Source organism: Lithobates pipiens, unplaced genomic scaffold, assembly GCF_037356315.1.
Source record: "Lithobates pipiens isolate NorthernLeopardFrog02 unplaced genomic scaffold, aLitPip1_a1.2 Scaffold_85, whole genome shotgun sequence".
In the NCBI taxonomy this organism is placed as follows: domain Eukaryota; kingdom Metazoa; phylum Chordata; class Amphibia; order Anura; family Ranidae; genus Lithobates; species Lithobates pipiens.
Genome location: NW_027507909.1, coordinates 136959 through 162655, shown reverse-complemented (window position 1 = coordinate 162655; position 25697 = coordinate 136959). Strand labels below are relative to the sequence as shown.

The following is a 25697-nucleotide window of genomic DNA, read 5'->3' as shown; positions in this document are numbered from 1 at the left end:
GCGGTTGTTTAACTCTGAGAGGCCGTTAATTAACGGCCTCCCAGAATTCTGCTCTCGCGCGCCCCCTGGGGCGCGCACTCGAGAGCATCCGTGACCGCCGGGTCCACAGGACCCGGCACATCACGGATCACGGTAAACGGGCGCTCGTCGCGGCCGTTTACCACGTGATCGCTCCGTCAAATGACGGAGTGATCACTTGTAAACAAACCGGCGCCATGTTATGACGCCGGTTCCTCCCTCCCCTCTCTGTACCGATCGGTACAGCGGAGGGGAAAGAGATCGGTGTCAGCAGCGATGTGGGCTGCATCTGCAGTGCCCACATCGCTGCTCACCGAATTTAACCCCTCAATTCCCTGCCAATACTCTGCAATACCAGTGCATACTCTGCAGTACCCTGCCATTACTCTGCAGTACCCCGCCATTACTCTGCAGTACCCCGCCATTACTCTGCAGTGCAGTACCCTGCCATTACTCTGCATTACCCTGCCATTACTCTGCAGTACCCCCCATTACTCTGCAGTACCCTGCCATTACTCTGCAGTACCCCCCATTACTCTGCAGTACCCCCAATACTCTGCAGTACCCCCCAATACTCTGCAGTACCCGCCATTACTCTGCAGTACCCCGTCATTACTCTGCAGTGCAGTACCCTGCCATTACTCTGCAGTACCCTGCCATTACTCTGCAGTACCCCCCATTACTCTGCAGTAACCCCCATTACTCTGCAGTACCCTGCCATTACTCTGGAGTACCCCCCAATACTCTGCAGTACCCTGCTATTACTCTGTAGTACCCCGCCAATACCCCGCCAATACTCTGCAATACCCTGCCATAAATTGCCATACCCAGCCATACTCGGAGATACCCAGCCATACTCGGTGATACCCTGAAATACCCAGCCATAGACACCCCCCCACCCCTCCCCGCCCTCCAGGGCTTCTACCAACTCGCCAGTACGATCAAAGCCAGAATCTTTTTTTTATTTTTTATTTCAGGCTTCCCAGCCTAGAGGTGAGATGTGGGGTCATATTGACCCCCAGATTTCACTGTAAAGAGGACCTGTCACCCCATATTCCTATTACAAGGGATGTTTACATTCCTTGTAATAGGAATAAAAGTGATCAAAAATATATTTTTGGGGAAAAAAATGTCAAACTAAAATAAATAAAGTAAAATGAACAATAAAAAAAAATTTTTTTTTTTTTAAAGCGCCCATGTCCCCATGTGCTCGCATGCAGAAGCGAACGCATGCGTAAGCCCCGCCCACATATGAAAACGGTGTTCAAACCACACATGTGAGGTATCGCCGAGAACGTTAGAGCGAGAGCAATAATTCTAGTCCTAGACCTCCTCTGCAACTCAAAACATGTAACCAGTAAAAAAAAATTTAAGCGTCGCCTATGGGGATTTTTTAAGTAGCGACGTTTGGCGCCATTCCACGGGCATGTGCAATTTTGAAGAGTGACATGTTTGATATCTATTTACTCAGCATAACTTCATCTTTCACTTTATGCAAACATTGGGCTAACTTTACTGTTTTTTTTGTTTGTTTTTTAAGCACAAAACAGTTTTTTCCCCCCAAAAACGCGTTTGAAAAATTGCTGTGCAAATACCGTGTGAGATAAAAATTTGCAACGACCACCATTGTATTCTCCAGGGTCTTTTGGTATGCATATGCTGTGTGTGTGAAATAACCTGATAATATGACAATTTTGTGGAAAAAAAAAAAAAAGGAAATAGGCCGTCAGTACTTCAGGTGTGATCAATTTTCAGATATTGGCACCATAGCTTGTGGACTCTATAACTTTCACAAAGACCAAATAATATCCACCAATTTGTACTTATTTTTACCAAAGATATGTAGTAGTATGAATTTTGGCCAAAATTTATGAAGAAAAAATTACTAATCTGCTAAATTTTATAACAGAAACGAAGAAAAATTAATTTTTTCGCAGAATTTTCGGTCTTTTTTCTTTTATAGCACAAAAAATAAAAAACTGAGAGGTGATTAAATACCACCAAAAGAAAGCTCTATTTGTGTGAAAAAAAGGACAAACATTTCCTATAGGTCCAGTGTTGCATGACTGAGTAATTGTCATTCAAAATGTGAGGGCACCGAAAGCTGAAAATTGGTCTGGTTATTAAGGGTGTTTAAGTGCCCAGTGGTCAAGTGGTTAATAATAGAGCTTGCAGTCAGTAGTGTTAGGAGATAGTGCGTGCTGTCTGCGTGCTCTGTACCCAGTACATACCGCTATAATATAGGGCAGGCCCCTACTTTCAAATATCCAACTTACAAACATCTCCTACTTGCAAACGCAAGGAGACAGCAGCAAGTGAGATGGAAAAAGATGGACGACAAAACAAATTATACAGGGGTGATAACCCTTCCCTATGTTTTCCAAAAAGCTTAAAAATAGTTTGTTTGACTGGAGCTACACTTTAAAAATGTACCGGTTGAAAATTACAAACAGATTCAACTTAACACAACAAACCTACACAGTCCCTGTCTTGTTTGCACCGCCTGTATACTGCTGTTCTGAGTATATAGGGCCTGGGGGCCACACGCATTTCCTTTTTTTAATATGGGTACGGGGTTCCCCTTAATATGCGTACAAGACCCAAATAGGCTGGTAATGGGCAGGGAGGGCTACCCATGCCATTTTTCTCAATGATTTTCAACCATATTGCAGGAACCAGATATAACATTAAAACCGCAAGCAGTTTTAAATGGTGTTATTTTCGTTTAATGTCATTTTGTGCAGGGACTGTTCCAAACACGGGAAACACGTGGCACTTCACAGGCATACTACAGACACCCCCTAGGCACCATATTTAAAGGAATATTTCACCTTTTTTTTTCACTTTAATCGTCATTAAAATCAGTGCTCCCGCCAAAACGGCAGTTTTTAAAACTTTTTTTTGCAGTGACCCATGTCCCCTGAGGCAGGTGGCAGGTCCCCAAACCCTTTTTAGGACACTATCTTGCATATTAGCCGTTAAAATTAGCACTTTCCATTTCGAACGTTTGAGTCCCATAGACTTCAATGGGGTTCGAACGTTCGTAACGAACGCGGGGGTCGTTCGCAAGTTCTGGTGCGAACCGAACCGGGGGGTGTTCGGCTCATCCCTATTCCTCAGTGGTAGGTCCTCAAACACCACTTTTTCTCACGGAAGGCGATTCCGGCTCTCTACCGGCATGTGGAAGGCAATCTCCTTGCCTCGCTGGCGGTCAGTGGTAAGGTGCATATTACCGCTGACTCATGGTCCAGCAGGCATGGACAGGGACGTTACCTGTCTTTCACGGCCCATTGGATCACTCTTCTGGCAGCTGGGAAGGATGCAGGACAAGGTGCAGTAATGTTGGGGGTTGTTCCGCCACCACGCCTCCAAAATGCTACTACTGGTTGTGACACGCCTCTTTCCTCCACCCCTTCCTCCTCTTCTTCCTTCATGGCCTCTTCCAGTGCTCTGCCCTTGAAACCAGCGGTGCTCCGTATGCGTTCAAGGGGCTACGCAAATACGCAGGCAAAACGATGCCGTGCTTGCGCTGGTTTGTTTGGGGGACAGGAGCCACACTGGGGCAGATATTTTGTCAGCTCTGCAGGGGCAGGCCGAGAGGTGGTTGACACCACGCCAGCTTAAGCCATGATTGGTGGTTTGCGACAATGGCACCAACCTCCTCTCCGCCCTCCAACAGGGACAGCTGACCCATGTGCCCTGTGTGGCTCACATCCTTAACCTGGTGGTGCAGCAGTTCTTGGGCAGGTACCTGGGCTTACAGGATGTCCTGAAGCAGGCCAGGAAAGTCTGTGTGCATTTCCGCCAATCATTTAATGCCTGTGCTCGGCTGGCTGAGCTCCAAAAGGAGTTGAACCTGCCCAAGAACCGCCTTATATGTGACATGCCCACCAGGTGGAACTCAACGTTGGCCATGCTTCAGCGGCTGCACACGCAGCAGAGGGCCATCAATTAATACCTCTGCGACTACGGCACCAGGACAGGGTCAGGGGAGCTCAGTTTTTTCTGAACACGCCAGTGGGGCATGATCAGGGATGCATGCACTGTCCTGTCACCGTTTGAGGAGGCCACAAGGATGGTGAGCAGTGACAGTGCATGCATCAGTGAAAGGAGGAGGAGGAGGAGGAGGAGGAGGAGGAGGATGATTGTGTCAGCATGGTGGTGGAGGCTGGCACTCAGCATCAGCAGCAGCAGCAGCAGCAGTCTTGTAGGGATGATTTACAGTCCCAAGAAACCCGTGGACTTGTACGTGGCTGGGAGGAGGTAGCTGCGGATCATATCATCCTTAGTGACCCAGAGGACTCCGGACCGAATGCCTCAGCTAACCTACGCTGCATGGCCTCCCTGATCCTGCAAAGCCTGCGGAAGGATCCTCGTATTCTTCGGATCAAGGAGAGGGACCATTACTGGCTGGCCACTCTCCTTGATCCACGGTACAAGGGTAAGGTTGCCGACCTTATCTTGCCATTGCAGAGGGAGCAGAGGATGAGACATCTCCGGGAGGCCTTGCAGAAACGTCTGTGCAACGCGTTCCCAGAGACTGGGAGGTTACAAACTCCTGGTCCTGGACAACGTGTTGCTGAGGCATCGGTCAGAAGGAGCGGTGGAGAAGGTGGCTGTCTGACTGATGCGTTCAGACAATTTTTTTAGTCCGCAGCCCCAAGGTATGATTGGTTCCAGCAACCATCGCCAGCGTCTGATTTACATGGTGCAGGAATACCTAGGGGCAAGGTCAGACTTGGACACCTTTCCCACCGAAAATCCTCTGGCTTACTGGGTCTTGAGGATGGATCACTGGCCAGAGCTTGCACAGTATGCAATTGAGCTACTGGCCTGTCCTGCATCCAGCGTTCTTTTGGAACTCACCTTCAGTGCTGCTGGTGGCTTTGTTACCGATCACAGGGTGAGCGTGTCCACTGACTCGGTTGATCGACTGACCTTCATAAAGATGAATCAGTCTTGGATCACCCACAGCTACCAAGCACCTGAAGCTGATGTAACCGAATATTTTTTTTTTTAAATGTCACATCCCTTCAAGACTATGCCTATGCTGATGCTGAGTGACTGTCCTGTTATGTTGATTGTCTATCCTCTTCCTCCTCCGCTGATATGTTGGAAGAACATTTTTGGTTCTGGGTGATGCCACAAGCCCAATTTTTCTGCCCCTGTTTAACAGGGGCGTTTAATAAAAAATTTTGAAGCAATGCTTTGCAGCGGGGCTTATTCCTGCACTACAACTAGAGTATATGGGAGAGGTTGCAGTGTCGTGGCACCAGCACCATTGCCTAAGGCCCAATTTTTCAGCCCCTGTTTAACAGGGGCATGTAATTACAATTCTTTATATAATATTTCACAGCAGGGCCCATTCCTGTGCCCACTGAGAGTAACTGTGAGGACTAGACCCAAAGGGGCTGGTAATGGGCAGGGGGGGACTACCCATGCCATTTTTCTCAATGATTTTCATCCATATTGCCAGAACCAGATATTACATTAAAACCACAAGCAGTTTTAAATGCCTTTTGTTCCCCGTTGGATGTCATTTTGTGCAGGGACTGTTCTACACATGGGAAACATGTGGCACTTCACATGCATACTAGAGACACCCCCCAGACACGATATTGAAAGGAATATTTCGCTTTTTTTTGTTTTTAAAAACATTTTAGGCATTAACCCGTGTCCCCTGGGGCAGGAGCCAGGTCCCCAAACCCTTTTTAGGACAACATCTTGCATATTAGCCATTAAAATTAGCACTTTTTATTTCGAAAGTTCGAGTCCCATAGACTTCAATGGGGTTCTAAAGTTCGCACGAATTTGCAGTCCGTTCGAAAGTTCTGGTGCGAACCGAACTGGGGGGTGTTCGGCTCATCCCTAATCATCACCTCCTGAACTCGCCCCTTGTAGCCAGGTTTCAATCCAGGTACTTGCCCTATGGTTCATGCCAACTGAACTTATTTTGTACAGTAAACGTTTATGGGGAACTGTGACAAATGCTTTTGCAAAATTCAGATACACCATGTCTACGGGCCTTCCTTTAGATGGCAACTCACCTCCTTATAGAAGTTTAATAGATTGGTTTGGCAAGAAGAATTCTTCATGAATCCATGCTCATTACTGCTAATGATACCGTTCTCCCTACTAAAATCATGTATATCAGTGATGGCGAACCTTGGCACCCCATATGTTCTGGAACTACATTTCTCATGATGCTCATGCACTCTGCAGTGTAGGTGAGCATCATGGGAAATGTAGTTCCAAAACATCTGCGGTGCCAAGGTTCACCATCACTGATGTATATAGTCCCTTATTATCCCCTCCAAGAGCTTGCATATTATTGATGTTAGGCTAACTGGTCTGTAATTCCCAGGGATGTGTTTTGGGTCCTTTTTAAATATTGGTGCTACATTGGCTTTTCTCCAATCAGCTGGTGCCATTCCAGTCAGTAGACTGTCAGAAAAAATTAGGAACAGTGGTCTGGCAATTACAGTATTTTGACTGAGTTCCCTAAGTACCCTCGGGTGCAAGCCATCTGGTCCAGGTGATTTATTAATGTTAAAGTTTCCCACGTATAATTTTTATTCTGTCCTCTGTTAAACATGGAGGTGCTTCCTGTTTTGTGTCATGAGGATAAACAGTTTTGAATACTAAAGCCCCCCGATTCCCTCGTGAAGACTGAAGAAGAATAAATTCAATGCCTTCGCCATCTCTCCATCCTTTGTACCCAGATTACCTTCCTCATTCTTTATGGGGCCAATATGGTCTGTCCTCACATTCTTACTGTTTACATACTTAAATAATGAATTGTTTTTTTTTTTTTTTTGCTTTCCTCCACTATGTGTCTAGTGAGTACTTCTTGCATATTTTATCTGGGCTATTATCTATGCTAATTCTAGACCTTGTTTCAGTTTCTCCTCCCCCTCTTCAAACCCCACCTCCCTTTTTCTCCTTTCCTTTTTCCTTACACCCCCCCCCCCCGCCCTTAATATGTTTACTATGAAGATAACTAATAGTACCTGATTGTTTCTAATGTGTTTTTGATGCTACTATAGGCACGAACGGCTTATTCTAATGACTAGATAAACTTTGTCTACTTTGTTACAACACTGTCATCATGTTATGTACACCCCCATAGATTTGCCCCTTTCTGCTTATGTGGGGGATTCCATGATCAGGCCACCTTTGGTAGAAAACCTTCTACCTTTACAACCATTTTAAGCCTACGCAGGGCTACCTTAGTGCCGTCACTAGGGTTGGTGTCAACCAGGTGTCGCCCTCCTCTGCCTGAGTGGCAGCAGGACAGGCAGTAGGGCACCAAGCATGTTAGCACATTGGGCACCTCTCACACCTCTCTGTGTGTAGGGTGCAAAGTTTAGGTGGGTGCGGACTTCAGGTGGGCGCAGGGTGCAGAGTTCAGGTGGGCGCAGGGTGCAGAGTTCAGGTGGGTGCAGGGTGCAGGTGGGTGCAGTGTGCAGAGTTCAGGTGGGTTCAGAGTTCAGGTGAGTACAGGGTGCAAAGTTCAGGTGGGTGTAGGGTGCAGAGTGCTGGGTCCAGAGTTCCACTCCTAAATCAGCATCCTTAGCAGGACTGCCCTACCCCTCCGAGCACAAACACCCCCCCCCCCCCCCCTCCTGTTCAATTATCACACTTTATTTAAAAAAAAAAAAAGCAGTGAATTCTAGGTTTCCTTCCACTATCTCAGCGTTATAGATAAATAAGGTTTCAAGAAATATATAGTGCTTCTACAGTTGCAACAATACGATGTCAGCACTGTATACTACTGATAAAACAGCTGCCGCTTAAAATGCATACGCATAAAACATAAGAACCATGACACTACCTGCCTGGAGTTTGCATGTTCTCCCTGTGCCTGCGTGGGTTTCCTCCGGGTACTTCATTTCCCTCCCACACTCCAAAGACATGCTTGGTAGGTTAATTAGCTTCTGTCCAAAATTGGCCCCAGTATATGAATGTGAGTTGGGGATTGTGGACTCCTTGAGGGTAGGGACCGATGTGAGTGTGCGATTTATGTGTGCATAAATTGACTGCGCTATATGTGTACCTTAAATAAATAATAATATAATAAATGAGTATCTTAATAAGACACAATGTACAGGGATAGGGACAATTGTAGACACGCATGCACACTCTGGATGGACTGGTGCAGTGGCGGACTAAGTGGGGGGTGGGGGGGTGGGCCGCCCCGGGTGCCACACATTGGGGGGTGTCAGGCCAGCACCCCCCCTCCGCAACTGAAGAGGAGACAGCGCCGAGAGAGCCCGAGGCACTGGCAGTGGGCGGCATTGCAGGGGGGGAGGTGCGAGCAGCACCCGAGTGTAGTGACACCTGTCGGCTTAGTGATCTGGGACCCGGCGCAACAATCCCCTTCTCTCTGTGGTCAAGTCGCGCCGTTCTGATCAGTCTCGGCAGCGGCTGTCACTCACAGTGAAGCCGCCTCCCCCTCCTCCTGCATGCACAGCACTGTGTAGACGTAAAGGAGGAGGGGGAGGCGGCTTCCCTCTGCTCGGCTGTGAGTGACAGCCGCTGCCCAAGACGGATCAGAACGGCGCGACGCGAGTCACGCGACCACAGAGAGAAGGGAATTATTGCGCCGGGTCCCGGATCACTGAGCCGTCAGGTGTCACTTCACTCGGTTGCTGTTCGCACCTCCCCCCTGCAATGTCACTGCCTTGGGCTCTTCATGTGTGTTCAGGTACATTATGGGCCTGTGGGGGGGGGGGGTCTGAGCACTGTGGGGGGGTCTGTGCACTGTGGGGGGGTCTGTACTGTAGGGGGGTCTGTACTGTAGGGGGGTCTGTACTGTGGGGGGAGGGTCTGTGAACTGTGGGGGGGTCTGTGCACTGTGGGGGGGTCCTGTACTGTAGGGGGGTCCTGTACTGTAGGGGGGTATGCACTGTAGGGGGGTCTGCACTGTAGGGGGGGTCTGTGCACTGTGGGGGGGTCTACACTGTAGGGGGGGTCCTGTACTGTAGGGGGGGTCCTGTACTGTAGGGGGGTCTGCACTATAGGGGGAGGGGTCTGTACAGTAGGGGAAGATTTGGCACTGTAGGGGGGTCTGCAGTGTAGGGGGGAGGGGTCTGTACTGTAGGGGAGGATTATGCACTGTAGGGGGGGTCTGTACTGCAGGGGAGGGGCCTGCACTGTAAGGGGGTCTGTACTGCAGGGGAGGATTTTGTACTGTAGGGGGGGTTTGCACTGTAGGGGGGAGAGGTCTGTACTGTAGGGGGGTCTGTACTGTAGGGGGGTCTGCGCTGTAGGGTGGAGGGGTCTGTACTGTAGGAGGGTTTGCACTGTAGGGGAGGATTCTGTACTGTAGGGGGGTCTGCGCTGTAGGGTGGAGGGGTCTGTACTGTAGGAGGGTCTGCACTGTAGGTGAGGATTCTGTACTGTAGGGGGGTCTGTACTGTAGGGGGTTCTACACTGTATATGGGGGGCCTGTACGGTAGGGAGGTCTGCACTGTAGGGGGTCTGTGTAACATGCAGGGGGTCCAGAGCTGTGAGGGGCTGTGTAATGTAAAGGGGTGCAGAGGTGCAGGGTGCTGTGTAATATAAAGGGGTCCAGAGGTACAAGGGCTGTGTGATATAAAGGGGTCAGGAGGTTCGGGGTACTGTGTTATGTAAAGGGGTCCCGAGGTACAAGGGCTGTGTAATGTAAAGGGGTCCAGAGGTGCAGGATGCTGTATAATGTAAAGAGGTCCTTAGGTGCAAGGTCCTGTGTAATGTAAAGAGATGCAGGGTGCTGTGTAATGTAAAGGGGTCCAGAGGTGCAGTTGTGGAGAGGGGTACACAGTAGTGACAAAAAGATATTGAAGGATGCAGAGGTATGCAGGGGGCACAGTGGGGTGTTTTTACATTTTAAGGTGGGGGGGTGCCAGATATAGGATCCGCCCCGGGTGCCAAATGCTCTAGGTACGCCCCTGGACTGGTGTCTTTCTTTATTCAACCTTGCTAACTATGTAACTATGTAAACATCAAAAGAGATAACAATAACAAAGTAAACAAGTCAAACTCATTATAGTAGCGCTACCATCATAAAGTTTATGATCAGCTTTCATAAGTTCGTATACAGGAAAGCTGATCATAAACTTTATGATCGTAGCGCTGACACCTGAGTTGGACTATAATTTAAGTTGATAAGTTGAACACAGACCTCAGGATGCAGCGCGGCTTAATGCAGTGGGTTAGATGCCCACTGCATTAAAGGATTGTAAAGTGATTTTTTTTTTTTTGAAATAACAAACATGTTATACTTACCTCCACTGTGCAGCTGGTTTTGCACAGAGTGGCCCCCGAACCTGCTCTTCTGGGGTCCCTCGGCGGCTGTCTCTGCTTCCTCCTGCAGGTGCTTCTCATGTTCATGCGAGCTCCCTCGCATGGTGAGAAGCATCTGCGGGCGTGCTCCCATGATACAGCCGGCGGCTATAGCCACTCGCTGTATCACACGGCCCTGCCCCCCGGCGCTCCGCGTCAGTGGATGTGATTGACAGCAGCGCGAGCCAATGGCTGCGCTGCTTTCCATCCATCCACTCCAGCCAATCAGCGGCCAGGCTGAACGGTGGAAAGGACGTCGGGGGACAAGCACGGGACTTTCGAGGGGTGAGGTAAGTAAAACGGGGAGCTGGGACTGTCAGATGTTTTTTCACCTTAGTGCATAGAATGCATTAAGGTGAAAAAACATGTACCTTTACAACCCCTTTAAGAAGACACGTCAGAGCCGAGGAGACTATTATCGCTGGATTGTATGGATTGTATGGAGATTGTATGGCTGAATTCACATTGCATTGGGACCAAAGTTACGGGGGGGGGGGGGGGGTGTTCCCACGATACAGATTTTTGCTAAGGGTGCTGGAGACCATATGTGCATCTCTGGTGTCAACCGGGTGCGGGCTGGACCCCCATAGCGACGCTCTCTGGGCTACTTTACTTCATTTAGAGCAGCAGAGCAAAGAGAGAGAGAGGCTGCTAAGGTCAACATTACAGTGAAGCTGCATGGGCAAAGCACAGTTTCATTTTAATCATATGCATTATACAGATTGCAGATAAGCATTGTCCTACCAAACACATACATATCATTACCACACTTACCAGTAGAAGGAGATGGTAAACACAACCATGATGAAAAGCGAAGAGAAGAAATACTTCTTTCCATTGCCCTTGTCAACTGAAAAAAAAAAAAAAAACACTTTGCCAAATTCAGCTTAAACATTCTGTCACATACAGGGGTACTGAGGGTACAGGGATGAGGGAGACCGGAAGATAAGTGAAATGCCTAAAATGTAAATAGAACTATGCTACTTAGTTAGATACTATTTCAATTTGAAATATATGTAGCCAAGAACTGGATACTTATATTTCCCTGCAATCAGAAGACGCTGTGTGGTATGATTCAGAGGGAGTGTTTCCCCCTAGTGTTCCAGTTTGGCTGTCCTGTGACTCTCTTAACCAAAAGGTAGAACAAGGCATCTTAGGACATGTAGGTCATATGGAAAGGATTTGCCCTCTGGTTCTATTATGTGAGACTACAATTACCAGCGGGATGATGGAGAAGAGCAGGCACCTGGGAGAGACTATAAGTGGCAGGGCTGTGGCCTACCACTCTGGTTTGGGACTGGTACAGATCTGCGTGCACGGAGTCTGTGATAAGTGTGAGCTACAGCTGTCTTGCGGCTTGCTTTGGCAGATTTACCCAGCGGATATCTGGAAGGACACCTGCTGACAGCTCCCCTTCACTGTCTGTCGGCAGTCTGGAGGCCGTTCCTGTTCCATCCACCCTGCAGGGACATCAGATCCGTGTGAACTGTGGTGCTGCAGAGGCCGGAGGTCATCCCTTGAGCAAAACACCTGAGAGATCATCATCATCATCTCTTGTTCCAGTGTGGTGAGCGGGCGATTGCCCAGTCTGGTAGACACTGTGTATAGATATCATTGTTCCCTGCACTTCTTACTATCTTCAGTTCAAAGATCTGTTCTAGCATATCATAGACACTATACACAGACATCCATGCTATCCATTGTTCTGCTGTTGCTTGTAGTTCCCCAGAGTTTACCATCTTTATGCCAGTGATCACTCTGAATTCAATTACAACCCGGATTTGCACAGGAATATTGTCTACTGGTAATACACAATCTATACTATACAATTACTAATGGATCAGCTATTCTGCCTTACCAATCAATATTCTTTGCATGCAATTAAATGCATGAGAGCTAGCTGATGATTAACCGGATTGCCACACAGCAACACTGGACTACTTTTATTTCCCTCCCCATTTGAGGAAATTGTTTTTACTGAAAATATCATAGCTGCATTTTACCAAGCACTCTCTGTAAGAGCAGGCTGAGTTGTGCTATAGTTACTGTTTGCTGGAGTTGTATTTTTTTATCCTCATGTTCCTATTCATGTTCCTATTCTTATGTGAAGGAGCAGTAGAGAGGGGTCTGACACTCATAGGAGTAATATCTTTGCTCTCCTGTAGTCCACTAACATAAACATTAGATGATAGTTGCCAACATTGTCAAAAAATGTATAGGTACACCTTTTTGTTTATAGGTGGGGATGGGGCATTCGTTTGTAGGTGTGCCATTGCGGGCAGGAGAAAAATGTGGTGCACAAAGTGCAGTTTCAACTAAATGGTGGTTTGAGTCTGAGATGAATGAGGGATGGAGGAAGAAAAAGAAAAAAAAAATAGGGAAGGAAGGAGAGAGAAACAAGGAAAGAGGCTTGGAGGGACAGCAGGCTCAGATCCTACATCACAATAGAAATGTGTGTATTCCAGAAAATTTAACAATCAGCAGATATATGGTGAATCAGCGGGAGTCCCTCCTTACATCAGATGCCCCCAGTAGAGTCCCTCCTCCTTACATCAGGCATTCCCAGCAGGCTATCCCCCCTTCAGTCTATTATGAATTCTACTGCTAGGCTAATAAACCTCACTTACCGATCTGTGACTGCTGCTCCTCTCTGCTAATCCCTTCACTGGTTTCCCATACCTCACCCTGTAAAATTCAAAATGCTAACCATAACATACAAGGCCAGTCACAACATCTCTCCCATCTACATCACCAACTTTATCTGCAGATATCGCCCAAATGGTTCCCTCCACTCCTCCCAGGACCTCCTGCTCTCTAGCTCCCTTGTTACCTCCTCCCATGCTCGCCTTCAGGACTTCTCCAGAGCCTCTCCTATCCTCTGGAACTCCCTGCCCCGGTATATCCGATTAGCCCCTACCCTGTCCACCTTCAGGAGATCCCTAAAAACTCATTTATTCAGGACAGCCTATCCCACACTCACCTAACTTTCCCCAAGCCACCCTCACAAAATCATGTCCCCAGCAGAGTCCCTCCCTATGCCAGGTGTCCCCAGCAGAGTCCCTCCCTATACCAGGTGTCCCCAGCAGAGTTCCTTCCTATACCAGGTGTCTCCAGCAGAGTCCCTCCTTACACCAGGTGTCCCCAGCAGAGTCCCTCCTTACACCAGGTGTCTCCAGCAGAGTCCCTCCTTACACCAGGTGTCCCCAGCAGAGTCCCTCCTTACACCAGGTGTCCCCAGCAGAGTCCCTCCTTACACCAGGTGTCCCCTCCCAGCAGAGTCCCTCTTTACACCAGGTGTCCTCAGCAGAGTCCCTCTTTACACCAAGCATTTCCACCAGAGTCCCTCCTTACATCAGCTTTCTCTTATAGAGTCCCTCCTTATATCAGCTGTCTCCAGTAGAGCCCCTCCTTACATCATCTGTCCCCAGTAGAGTCCCTCCTTACATCAACTGTCCCCAGTAGAGTCCCTCCTTACATCAACTGTCCCCAGTTACCAATGGCATCACTAGGCTTGGTGTCACCCGGTGCAGAAAAACATGGTGTCACCCCCACCCCCTATAGGCCTCCCTCCATACAGATCCCCCTACCACAATACAGACGTCCCTCCCACAGTACAGACCCCCTCACTATGTACAGACCCCCTCACTATGTACAGACCCCCTCTCACAGTATAAACCCCCTTCCCTCAGTGCAGTCCACCATCCCTAAGTGCAGACCCTCTCCCTCAGTATAGACCTCCCTCCTGCAGTGCAGACCCCCCTCCCTCAGTTTAGACCCCCTCAGTGCAGACTCCCCATCAATATAGACCCCTTTAGTGCAGACCCTCCCTCTTCATTATAGACCAACCTCAGTGCAGACCCCCCTTCATCAGTATAGACCCCCTCCATCAGTATAGACCCCCCTCAGGATAAACCACCTCCTACCTCCATCAGTACAGACCCCCCTCAGGTTAAACCACCTCCATCAGTACAGACACACCCAGGACAAACCACCCTCCTCCATCAGTACAGACCCCCAGGACAAACCACCCCCCCCATATCAGCACAGACCCCCCACAGTGCAACCCAACCCTCCATCTGTACAGACCCCCCAGGACAACCCATCCACTTCCATTTGTACAGACCCCCAAGGACAACCCACCCACTTCCATTTGTACAGACCTCCCAGGACAACCCACTCCTTTCCCTCATGCATCTGGGCAGCGAGCAGAGGAGGACTCAATGTGTAGCCGCCCAGAGAGTTGCTTGCTCAGACTACCATTCTCTGGGTCTCACTCAGGGATAGCATGGTTCTGGGACCCTGGACTTTCCATCGCCCTCGGCTCAGGATGGTGTCACCCCATGCCCTCCAAAGGGCAGAGCCTGGGTGGCAATGAATGCGGTTGCCAATAGAAATGGAGTGTTCTATTGGCAGCGGCTTTCATTGCCACCCGGGCTCTGCCTCTTGTTTCTTCCTCACGAGCCGGTCTTCCGTAAAATGGCAACGGAGACAGAATTCACCAGAGCCGGCCGCAGACCTGAAAAATCGGGAAAACTCTGATTTCCCAGGAAATGGGAAGACCGGGACAATGGTCTAAATCCTGTTGGCAAGTATGTTATATGCATTTAATTGGGTGTAGGAAATACAGTGTGCTCTATTGTATATGTGAATCATAATTGTGATAATTATTTTGTTATTAAGAATGTACCTCTGATTTAACTAATCCTGCTGTATTTCATTATTGCTGCTGTTATCTAAAGAAAAAAATGTTTGAACCCAGAGGTTCAGAGGTGGCAGAGGACTCACAGGGTCACACAGGGCAACCAGAGGGGTATAGATTTATCATGCTACCTTCAATAGGGCAGCCCTACATATACTTGGAAGTTGGCAGATTTATGAGAGTGTGAATTGTACCAGCAGCATAGTCAGCTAACCTTTGGTTATCATTTAGTAGCTCGCAAGATTTTCACAATATAATAAGCGAAATTTCGCCGCCTGTCGCATGTCCTTTGAAATCGTTCAGTACACTAGCAGGTACAGGCATGATCTTAAAACACTCAAATTCTAATCTCCCACTGCTTCCACCAGATGTCCAGGAAGCATGCCCACAGCAACATGCTAACCAAAGCTATGTTATTGGTGGAGGACAGCTGTAGACAGAGGCGCGCAGGCGCACTGAGCACGCCGTGGTCAGCAGCGATATGCTGCGAGTGGCGGCTCCTGTGCACATGCGTGGGAGTGACATCATCGTGGCTTCGCCGAATGACAGCAGCGGAGCAGCGAGACCCACTGAGAAGATGGATGCGCCAGACTAAAGGGGACAGCGGTGACTTTGCTGGCTCCTGTGTCAGGTAAGTGACACATAATGGACTACTATGCGATGCATAGTAGTCCATTATGCTTTACCTTTGCAGGGAATGAAAGAGGAAGTAAACTCATCAGGGTTTACTTCCTCTTTAATGCTGCATGTGTATTTGTCCTTCACCTGGTAGCTGCATATCTGCCTTATGTGTGCTTTTTGTATTTTAGTGGTGTCCATGTGGTTGATGTATTGGCGCACTTGACTTCACCTCGTAGCCCTCCCTCATTCCCTCCCATGGGAGGGGCCATGACTTTCACGTCATGGGTGTGTCTGTAGAGTATAAGTACTGTGAATTAAGCCATTTCGAGCTAGGCTCTGAAGAAGGCCAGTCCTTTAAAACATGTCAGCCTGATGGGACTCATCCAGGACCCCCCACTCCCAGATTCAGTGATTCGAGAAACCAAAGAGACATAGCCACACATGTGGCCTGACAAGCATGTTTTTAACTTATGTTTTATTCATATTTTTTATAAATCTGTTGGATAATGCACTAGGCCAGTGTGCGCTATTTTCTTTTTCTATTCTCACAGCCCTGTCAGGAGGACCCCAGTCCTAGAGGGCAGCAAGGCATCTCTGAGATTATCCATGATTTGACCAGGCACCTGTGACTCTACACAGTCAAATAATCTCCACAAGTGTGCCAGTGGTGTCTTCTAACTCTTCAAAAATTGTGGTTCAAAAATGAAATAGTGTCTTCAAAGGTGCAAATCATTCCACCAACTTCTAGGCAAGTATCCTACTCACCAGACGGAATTGACACCCATGACAGGTAGTCAAAACCAGCAAAGCAGACAGATCTCCGAGTACAGCAGCTCGGGAAATGGCACAACCACCCAGTGAATATGGTACATGAATCAAGAAGATAGGAGCCTTGTTCTCATAGTGCAATAACGTTAAAAGAATTTAAGAATTGTATAAAAACTACAAGTTGCACTTACAAACAGAAGATCAAATCACGCTCATAGGAAATAGCAGGGACGCCGTCTGCGCTCCACCATCAGCAGCATCTGACATCATCAGGGATCATGTGACAGAGCCCGTCACTTCCTTTTTACTTTTTGCCCATCACTTATTATTTTTTACTTTTTGCTATAATAAATATAAAAAAAAATATATAAAAAAACATTTTTTTTCTTCAGTTTAGGCCGATACGTATTCTACATATTTTTGGTAAAATAAATCGCAATAAGCGATTATTGATTGGTTGTCGCAAAAGTTATAGCGTTTACAAAATAGGGGATAGTTTTATGACATTTTTATTAATTTTTTTTTTTTTTTTTACTAGTGGTGGAGTCACCAGGGCATGCTGGGTCAATGACGTCATCAGCTGATTCCGCCCCCTAGCTATTTAACAAATGTCAGATGGCAGAGCAGGCAGATGGCAGAAGCCTTCAATGAGACCTGAGAGTTTTTTCCTTTTTTTGGGTCCAATGGTGTGGCGAGTGTCGGGATTGGTGCTGGGTCTACTTCGGGGGACATTTTTATTTTTTATGGAAGGAATTGTCAAAAACTTGTTTTGTGTCCTTTATTCACTTTTTACACTTTTTTGGTGAATGGGTCGGGGTACTATGTATACTCCTACTCATTTACAACCACAGATCCCCACAAGGTTATGGGGAAGAGGCCCTTGTCCCCATCAACATGGGACAAGGTGCTTTTTGGGTGGGGTTATCCTCCCCTTTCCTGGCCTGCCGAGCTGCATGTTCGGATAAGGGTGTGGTATTGATCTTGGGGGAACCACACACCGTTTACAAAACAAAATTTCATGGGGTTCCCTTTAAAATCCATACAAGATTCAAAGGGCCTGGTAAGGAATGGGGGGGGGGGGGGCACACTGTTTTTTTTTTCTCAGAATGTTTCATTGCCAGCATTATTTTGTTTACATTTCAGCTCTCAGTGGTGAGTCATCAGTTGTTAAGGACGTGGTGACCAGCATCCCGGCCCGTTCCTCAACAATCAGCTATTCATCACACAGAATTTGAATCAGTCGATCATTCTTTAACCACTTGAGGACCAGCCACTGCAGTTTTACTTTGGCAGGTTGGCACGGCTGGGAAAATCAACGATACCTTGTGTCACTTTGCCTTTCGGCCACTAGGCATCGGAGCCAATGCAAAAGCCAGGTGGGTGCCCACGATCGCCCGTGACAGAACGAGAACCAGGATCTGTGTGTGTAAATATTGGTTCTTTCAGGGGAGAAGAGACAGATAGTATGAACACATGATGTATGAACAACAATCTCTCTCTCTCCTCCTAGACAGTCCCATCCCCCCACATTTAGAACACACACCTGGGAACACAGTTAACCCCTTGATCACCCCTAGTGTTAACCCCTTCCCTGCCCATGACATTTATACAGTAATCAGTACATTTTTATAGCACTGATTGCTGTATAATTGTCTATGGTCCCAAAAATGTGTCAAAAGTGTCCATTTTGTCCACCTCAATATCGGAGTCCTGATAAAAATCACAGATCGCCACCATTACTAGTAAAAAAAAAAAAAATAAATTCTATAAATCTATCCCCTATTTTGTAGACGTTATAACTTTTGTGCAAACCAATCAATATACGCTTATTGCATTTTTTTTTTTTACCACAGATATGTAGAAGAATACATATTGGCCTAAACTGAGAAAAAATTAGCTTTTTCTGAAAAAAGTGGGATATTTATTAAAGCAAAAAGTAAAAGATATGTTTTTTTTCCAAAATTGTCTCTCTTTTGCTTATAGCGCAAGAAATAAAAACCATAGAGGTGATCAAATACCACCAAAACAAAGCTCTATTTGTGTAAAAAACAAAAACAAAACAAAAAAAAACACAGAGACAGGGTGTGAGGAAAAGAGAGACGATTTGACAAGGCATAGTGAGTACATTGTTTACACTGATCATCAGGGCACTGATCATCAGTGCAGTTTATCAGTGCCCATCAGTGCTCCCTCCTCAGTGCCCATCATTGCAACTTACCACTGCCACCTCATCAGTGCCCATTATCAGTGCAGACTCATCAGTGCCCATCAGTGAAGAAGAAAAATGACTTATTTGCTAACTCTAAAACTAAGAAAACTTTTTTGATTTTTAAATTGTTATTTTTCATTTATGCAGCAAAAAATAAAAACCCCAGTGTTGATTAAATACCTCCAAAAGAAAGTTCTATCTGTCTAAAAAAAAATGATAAAAATGTCATATGGGTACAGCATTGCATAACTGCACAATTGTCATTCAAAAAGTGACAGCGCTGAAAGCTGAAAAATGGCCTGGGCAGGAAGGGGGTGGAAGTGCCCATTATTGAAGTAGTTAAAGAAAGTGGCTGTACTGGTATCATACAACTTGGCTGGCTCAGAATATTGTTTCCTTTCTCGCCAAGTACAATGAACACAAATAGATTGAGAAATGGGGACAAAAGACTATAAATTAATGTAATTCAAACACAATGGGGAACATTCTTAAAGATCAGTGCGCAATAAGCGATTATTGATTGGTTGTCGCAAACGTTATAGCGTTTACAAAATAGGGGATAGTTTTATGACATTTTTATTATTTTTTTATTTTTTTTACTAGTGGTGGATTCACCAGGGCATGCTGGGTCAATGACGTCATCAGCTGATTCCGCCCCCTAGCTATTTAACAAATGTCAGATGGCAGAGCAGGCAGATGGCAGAAGCCTTCAATGAGACCTGAGAGTTTTTTCCTTTTTTTGGGTCCAATGGTGTGGCGAGCGTCGGGATTGGTGCTGGGTCTACTTCGGGGGACATTTTTATTTTTTATGGAAGGAATTGTCAAAAACTTGTTTTGTGTCCTTTATTTACTTTTTACACTTTTTTGGTGAATGGGTCGGGATACTATGTATACTCCTACTCATTTACAACCACAGATCCCCACAAGGTTATGGGGAAGAGGCCCTTGTCCCCATCAACATGGGACAAGGTGCTTTTTGGGTGGGGGGCAAAGCGCTGCCCCCCATCCATGATATAGGTCAGGGGGGTTATCCTCCCCTTTCCTGGCCTGCCGAGCTGCATGTTCGGATAAGGGTGTGGTATTGATCTTGGGGGAACCACACACCATTTACAAAACAAAATTTCATGGGGTTCCCTTTAAAATCCATACAAGATTCAAAGGGCCTGGTAAGGAATGGGGGGGGGGGGGGGCACACTGTTTTTTTTTTTCTCAGAATGTTTCATTGCCAGCATTATTTTGTTTACATTTCAGCTCTCAGTGGTGAGTTATCAGTTGTTAAGGACGTGGTGACCAGCATCCCGGCCCGTTCCTCAACAATCAGATATTCATCACACAGAATTTGAATCAGTCGATCATTCTTTAACCACTTGAGGACCAGCCACTGCAGTTTTACTTTGGCAGGTTGGCACGGCTGGGAAAATCAACGTTACCTTGTGTCACTTTGCCTTTTGGCCACTAGGCATCGGAGCCAATGCAAAAGCCAGGTGGGTGCCCACGATCGCCCGTGACAGAGCGAGAACCAGGATCTGTGTGTGTAAATATTGGTTCTTTCAGGGGAGAAGAGACAGATAGTATGAACACATGATGTATGAACAACAATCTCTCTCTCTCCTCCTAGACAGTCCCATCCCCCCACATTTAGAACACACACCTGGGAACACAGTTAACCCCTTGATCACCCCTAGTGTTAACCCCTTCCCTGCCCATGACATTTATACAGTAATCAGTACATTTTTATAGCACTGATTGCTGTATAATTGTCTATGGTCCCAAAAATGTGTCAAAAGTGTCCATTTTGTCCACCTCAATATCGGAGTCCTGATAAAAATCACAGATCGCCACCATTACTAGTAAAAAAAAAAAAAAATTCTATAAATCTATCCCCTATTTTGTAGACGTTATAACTTTTGTGCAAACCAATCAATATACGCTTATTGCATTTTTTTTTTACCACAGATATGTAGAAGAATACATATTGGCCTAAACTGAGAAAAAATTAGCTTTTTCTGAAAAAAGTGGGATATTTATTAAAGCAAAAAGTAAAAGATATGTTTTTTTTCCAAAATTGTCTCTCTTTTGCTTATAGCGCAAGAAATAAAAACCATAGAGGTGATCAAATACCACCAAAACAAAGCTCTATTTGTGTAAAAAACAAAAACAAAACAAAAAAAAAACACAGAGACAGGGTGTGAGGAAAAGAGAGACGATTTGACAAGGCATAGTGAGTACATTGTTTACACTGATCATCAGGGCACTGATCATCAGTGCAGTTTATCAGTGCCCATCAGTGCTCCCTCCTCAGTGCCCATCATTGCAACTTACCACTGCCACCTCATCAGTGCCCATTATCAGTGCAGACTCATCAGTGCCCATCAGTGAAGAAGAAAAATGACTTATTTGCTAACTCTAAAACTAAGAAAACTTTTTTGATTTTTAAATTGTTATTTTTCATTTATGCAGCAAAAAATAAAAACCCCAGTGTTGATTAAATACCTCCAAAAGAAAGTTCTATCTGTCTAAAAAAAAATGATAAAAATGTCATATGGGTACAGCATTGCATAACTGCACAATTGTCATTCAAAAAGTGACAGCGCTGAAAGCTGAAAAATGGCCTGGGCAGGAAGGGGGTGGAAGTGCCCATTATTGAAGTAGTTAAAGAAAGTGGCTGTACTGGTATCATACAACTTTGCTGGCTCAGAATATTGTTTCCTTTCTCGCCAAGTACAATGAACACAAATAGATTGAGAAATGGGGACAAAAGACTATAAATTAATGTAATTCAAACACAATGGGGAACATTCTTAAAGATCAGTGCGCAATAAGCGATTATTGATTGGTTGTCGCAAACGTTATAGCGTTTACAAAATAGGGGATAGTTTTATGACATTTTTATTATTTTTTTTTTTTTTTTTACTAGTGGTGGATTCACCAGGGCATGCTGGGTCAATGACGTCATCAGCTGATTCCGCCCCCTAGCTATTTAACAAATGTCAGATGGCAGAGCAGGCAGATGGCAGAAGCCTTCAATGAGACCTGAGAGTTTTTTCCTTTTTTTGGGTCCAATGGTGTGGCGAGCGTCGGGATTGGTGCTGGGTCTACTTCGGGGGACATTTTTATTTTTTATGGAAGGAATTGTCAAAAACTTGTTTTGTGTCCTTTATTTACTTTTTACACTTTTTTGGTGAATGGGTCGGGATACTATGTATACTCCTACTCATTTACAACCACAGATCCCCACAAGGTTATGGGGAAGAGGCCCTTGTCCCCATCAACATGGGACAAGGTGCTTTTTGGGTGGGGGGCAAAGCGCTGCCCCCCATCCATGATATAGGTCAGGGGGGTTATCCTCCCCTTTCCTGGCCTGCCGAGCTGCATGTTCGGATAAGGGTGTGGTATTGATCTTGGGGGAACCACACACCATTTACAAAACAAAATTTCATGGGGTTCCCTTTAAAATCCATACAAGATTCAAAGGGCCTGGTAAGGAATGGGGGGGGGGGGCACACTGTTTTTTTTTTCTCAGAATGTTTCATTGCCAGCATTATTTTGTTTACATTTCAGCTCTCAGTGGTGAGTTATCAGTTAAGGACGTGGTGACCAGCATCCCGGCCCGTTCCTCAACAATCAGCTATTCATCACACAGAATTTGAATCAGTCGATCATTCTTTAACCACTTGAGGACCAGCCACTGCAGTTTTACTTTGGCAGGTTGGCACGGCTGGGAAAATCAACGTTACCTTGTGTCACTTTGCCTTTTGGCCACTAGGCATCGGAGCCAATGCAAAAGCCAGGTGGGTGCCCACGATCGCCCGTGACAGAGCGAGAACCAGGATCTGTGTGTGTAAATATTGGTTCTTTCAGGGGAGAAGAGACAGATAGTATGAACACATGATGTATGAACAACAATCTCTCTCTCTCCTCCTAGACAGTCCCATCCCCCCACATTTAGAACACACACCTGGGAACACAGTTAACCCCTTGATCACCCCTAGTGTTAACCCCTTCCCTGCCCATGACATTTATACAGTAATCAGTACATTTTTATAGCACTGATTGCTGTATAATTGTCTATGGTCCCAAAAATGTGTCAAAAGTGTCCATTTTGTCCACCTCAATATCGGAGTCCTGATAAAAATCACAGATCGCCACCATTACTAGTAAAAAAAAAAAAAAATTCTATAAATCTATCCCCTATTTTGTAGACGTTATAACTTTTGTGCAAACCAATCAATATACGCTTATTGCATTTTTTTTTTTACCACAGATATGTAGAAGAATACATATTGGCCTAAACTGAGAAAAAATTAGCTTTTTCTGAAAAAAGTGGGATATTTATTAAAGCAAAAAGTAAAAGATATGTTTTTTTTCCAAAATTGTCTCTCTTTTGCTTATAGCGCAAGAAATAAAAACCATAGAGGTGATCAAATACCACCAAAACAAAGCTCTATTTGTGTAAAAAACAAAAACAAAACAAAAAAAAAACACAGAGACAGGGTGTGAGGAAAAGAGAGACGATTTGACAAGGCATAGTGAGTACATTGTTTACACTGATCATCAGGGCACTGATCATCAGTGCAGTTTATCAGTGCCCATCAGTGCTCCCTCCTCAGTGCCCATCATTGCAACTTACCACTGCCACCTCATCAGTGCCCATTATCAGTGCAGACTCATCAGTGCCCATCAGTGAAGAAGAAAAATGACTTATTTGCTAACTCTAAAACTAAGAAAACTTTTTTGATTTTTAAATTGTTATTTTTCATTTATGCAGCAAAAAATAAAAACCCCAGTGTTGATTAAATACCTCCAAAAGAAAGTTCTATCTGTCTAAAAAAAAATGATAAAAATGTCATATGGGTACAGCATTGCATAACTGCACAATTGTCATTCACAAAGTGACAGCGCTGAAAGCTGAAAAATGGCCTGGGCAGGAAGGGGGTGGAAGTGCCCAGTATTGAAGTAGTTAAAGAAAGTGGCTGTACTGGTATCATACAACTTGGCTGGCTCAGAATATTGTTTCCTTTCTCGTCAAAGTACAATGAACACAAATAGATTGAGAAATGGGGACAAAAGACTATAAATTAATGTAATTCAAACACAATGGGGAACATTCTTAAAGATCAGTGCCAGGTAAAGGCAGCAAATCACAACTGACAGCCACGCTGCTTAACTTGAAACAGGATTACAAAATTATATTGCAGAACGACACAACATTACTTCTCCAAAGGGGTAGGGAAGAGAGAGAAATAAAATGAATGAATCCAGTTATGTGCGCTTTAAATAAATGTAAAGCCCAACTCTAGCCCAAGTGACATTTTCTGGCTTTTAGTAGCTTGGGAAAGTATAAAGATTTTAGTTGGGTGTTTGCAAATGAAAGAATGCCCCAAGTGACAGTGCGTTGCAGGAGTGGCTGCCAGGAGCATGATGCAGAGCAGAGAAAGCTTATACAGAGCATGACAGCCCGGCCTTCATTGGCAGCTGCTCCTCCTGCACTAAGGACTGGGCAAATAGCTGGGTGGGTGTGGCAGAGCTCTGTAGTGGGGGGAGCAGGGGTCAAGTGCTGGGGAAAAAAGTGTGGGAACTCCCACCCAAGATCCACTCTCCCACAAAAAAAAAAAATGATACGCTCATATGCACGAACGCTTCAAAAGTGGTATTTTTCGTCCAATTTTTCGTATTGTGTGTATGAAGCTTAACTGTTAGTACATAAAAAAAAAACAATCCTTAATAAACATAAATACGGTAATTCTCTGAATAATCAGCATTCATTCAATTGTGCTTCCATGCAAATGTGAACATCATGTTCTGATCTTTATTGGGGAATGTTATTTTGTATATAGAGTGTTTATGTGGTGAGTTTACACTTTTCATTGAACAGAGTTTGGATAACACAGGGTTAAACGGAAAGGTCATAAATGAACTGCACATTATCTGGACAGAATGCTTGGGGAGATGGTGATGTGTTCCTGCCTAGGAGATGTATGTTAGCTTGGGGGGGGGGGGGCTGCAAACTCTGCAGGGGCTCCAACACACACTCGCTGCTATTCTAACCCTTCACATATTTCCACATAAACTTCCCTGAGTTTGGGGTGCTCAGCTTACCACCCCAAACTGATGTTCCTCCCTCAGCTCACCTCTCTCCCTGCATGTCCTGTGAGCAGAATAGCTGATCTACCTGTCAGATAGCTGTGATTGACAGGTAGATCGAAGCAGAAGATGTCATGGGGCCTCCTACTGGCAATGCCTGAATGGTTACTATTGCGAACTGTGTCGGCGACTGCTGGTGTAGCACCTGCCACACAGCTCACATACTTCAAAGTCTTGCAGGACACGGCTGCTAACAGGAACTGAGTTCCTGCTGTGGAAAAAGTTCCCGCAGGACTTGAGCCCTGGGGGGGAGGATGGGGCGCAAGCTTTGTAGCAAGGAAAGGGGGGGTCGAGGTTGACAAAAGTGATCTCTACTGGGAGTGGGGCAGTGTAGTGGTGTTTCTTCCAGTGATGCCGCTGACACAGGGGCATTTTTTTCCTGTCAGTGACACCACTGACACAGATGTTTTTTTCTATTTAGTGACACCACCAACACAGGAGGGTTTTTTTTGTTTGTTTTTTCATGAATGATTTATTGAGAAAAGAGGAAAGACATAACAAAAATTTAAGGATACAGAACAAAAAAAAAAGGGGATAGGGGGGAAAACAAAAGAGAAATAACTTCCATTGTTACATAGCATAAGAATTGAGGACAAAGGACATAAGAGATACATCTTGTACAGGCTTATATTTCCATGTTCAGTAGCATGGTATCTAAACAAACATGTTCAGGGAACAACAAAACAAAACGAAGAGAATAATAATAAAAAAATAAAAAAATTGCATCAACATTAAGTATAACAGCAACAATATAAACGAACCCTTCCAGCCCGTCTTAGGCCGCGTACACACGGGCGGACTGTTCGCCCAACTTAGTCCGCTGAACAGTGTTTCAGCAGACAATCCGTTCATGTGTGGGCTTCAGCGGACTGTTTCAGTGGACAGTCTGACGAACAAAGTCTTACGGAATTT

The 25697-nt window shown here is 45.7% G+C and overlaps 1 protein-coding gene across 4 annotated transcripts in view; it reads right to left on the bottom strand.

Annotated features, from left to right (window-relative positions):
- Positions 1-25697, bottom strand: part of LOC143973605 (histo-blood group ABO system transferase-like) — a 299587-nt gene that overhangs the window by 162752 nt on the left and 111138 nt on the right. For all 4 annotated transcript variants that reach the window (XM_077474454.1, XM_077474455.1, XM_077474457.1 and 1 more), the window contains exon 2: positions 11119-11194. In XM_077474454.1, coding sequence (XP_077330580.1) covers positions 11119-11194 — 76 coding nt within the window. The remainder of the gene's footprint in view (positions 1-11118; positions 11195-25697) is intronic.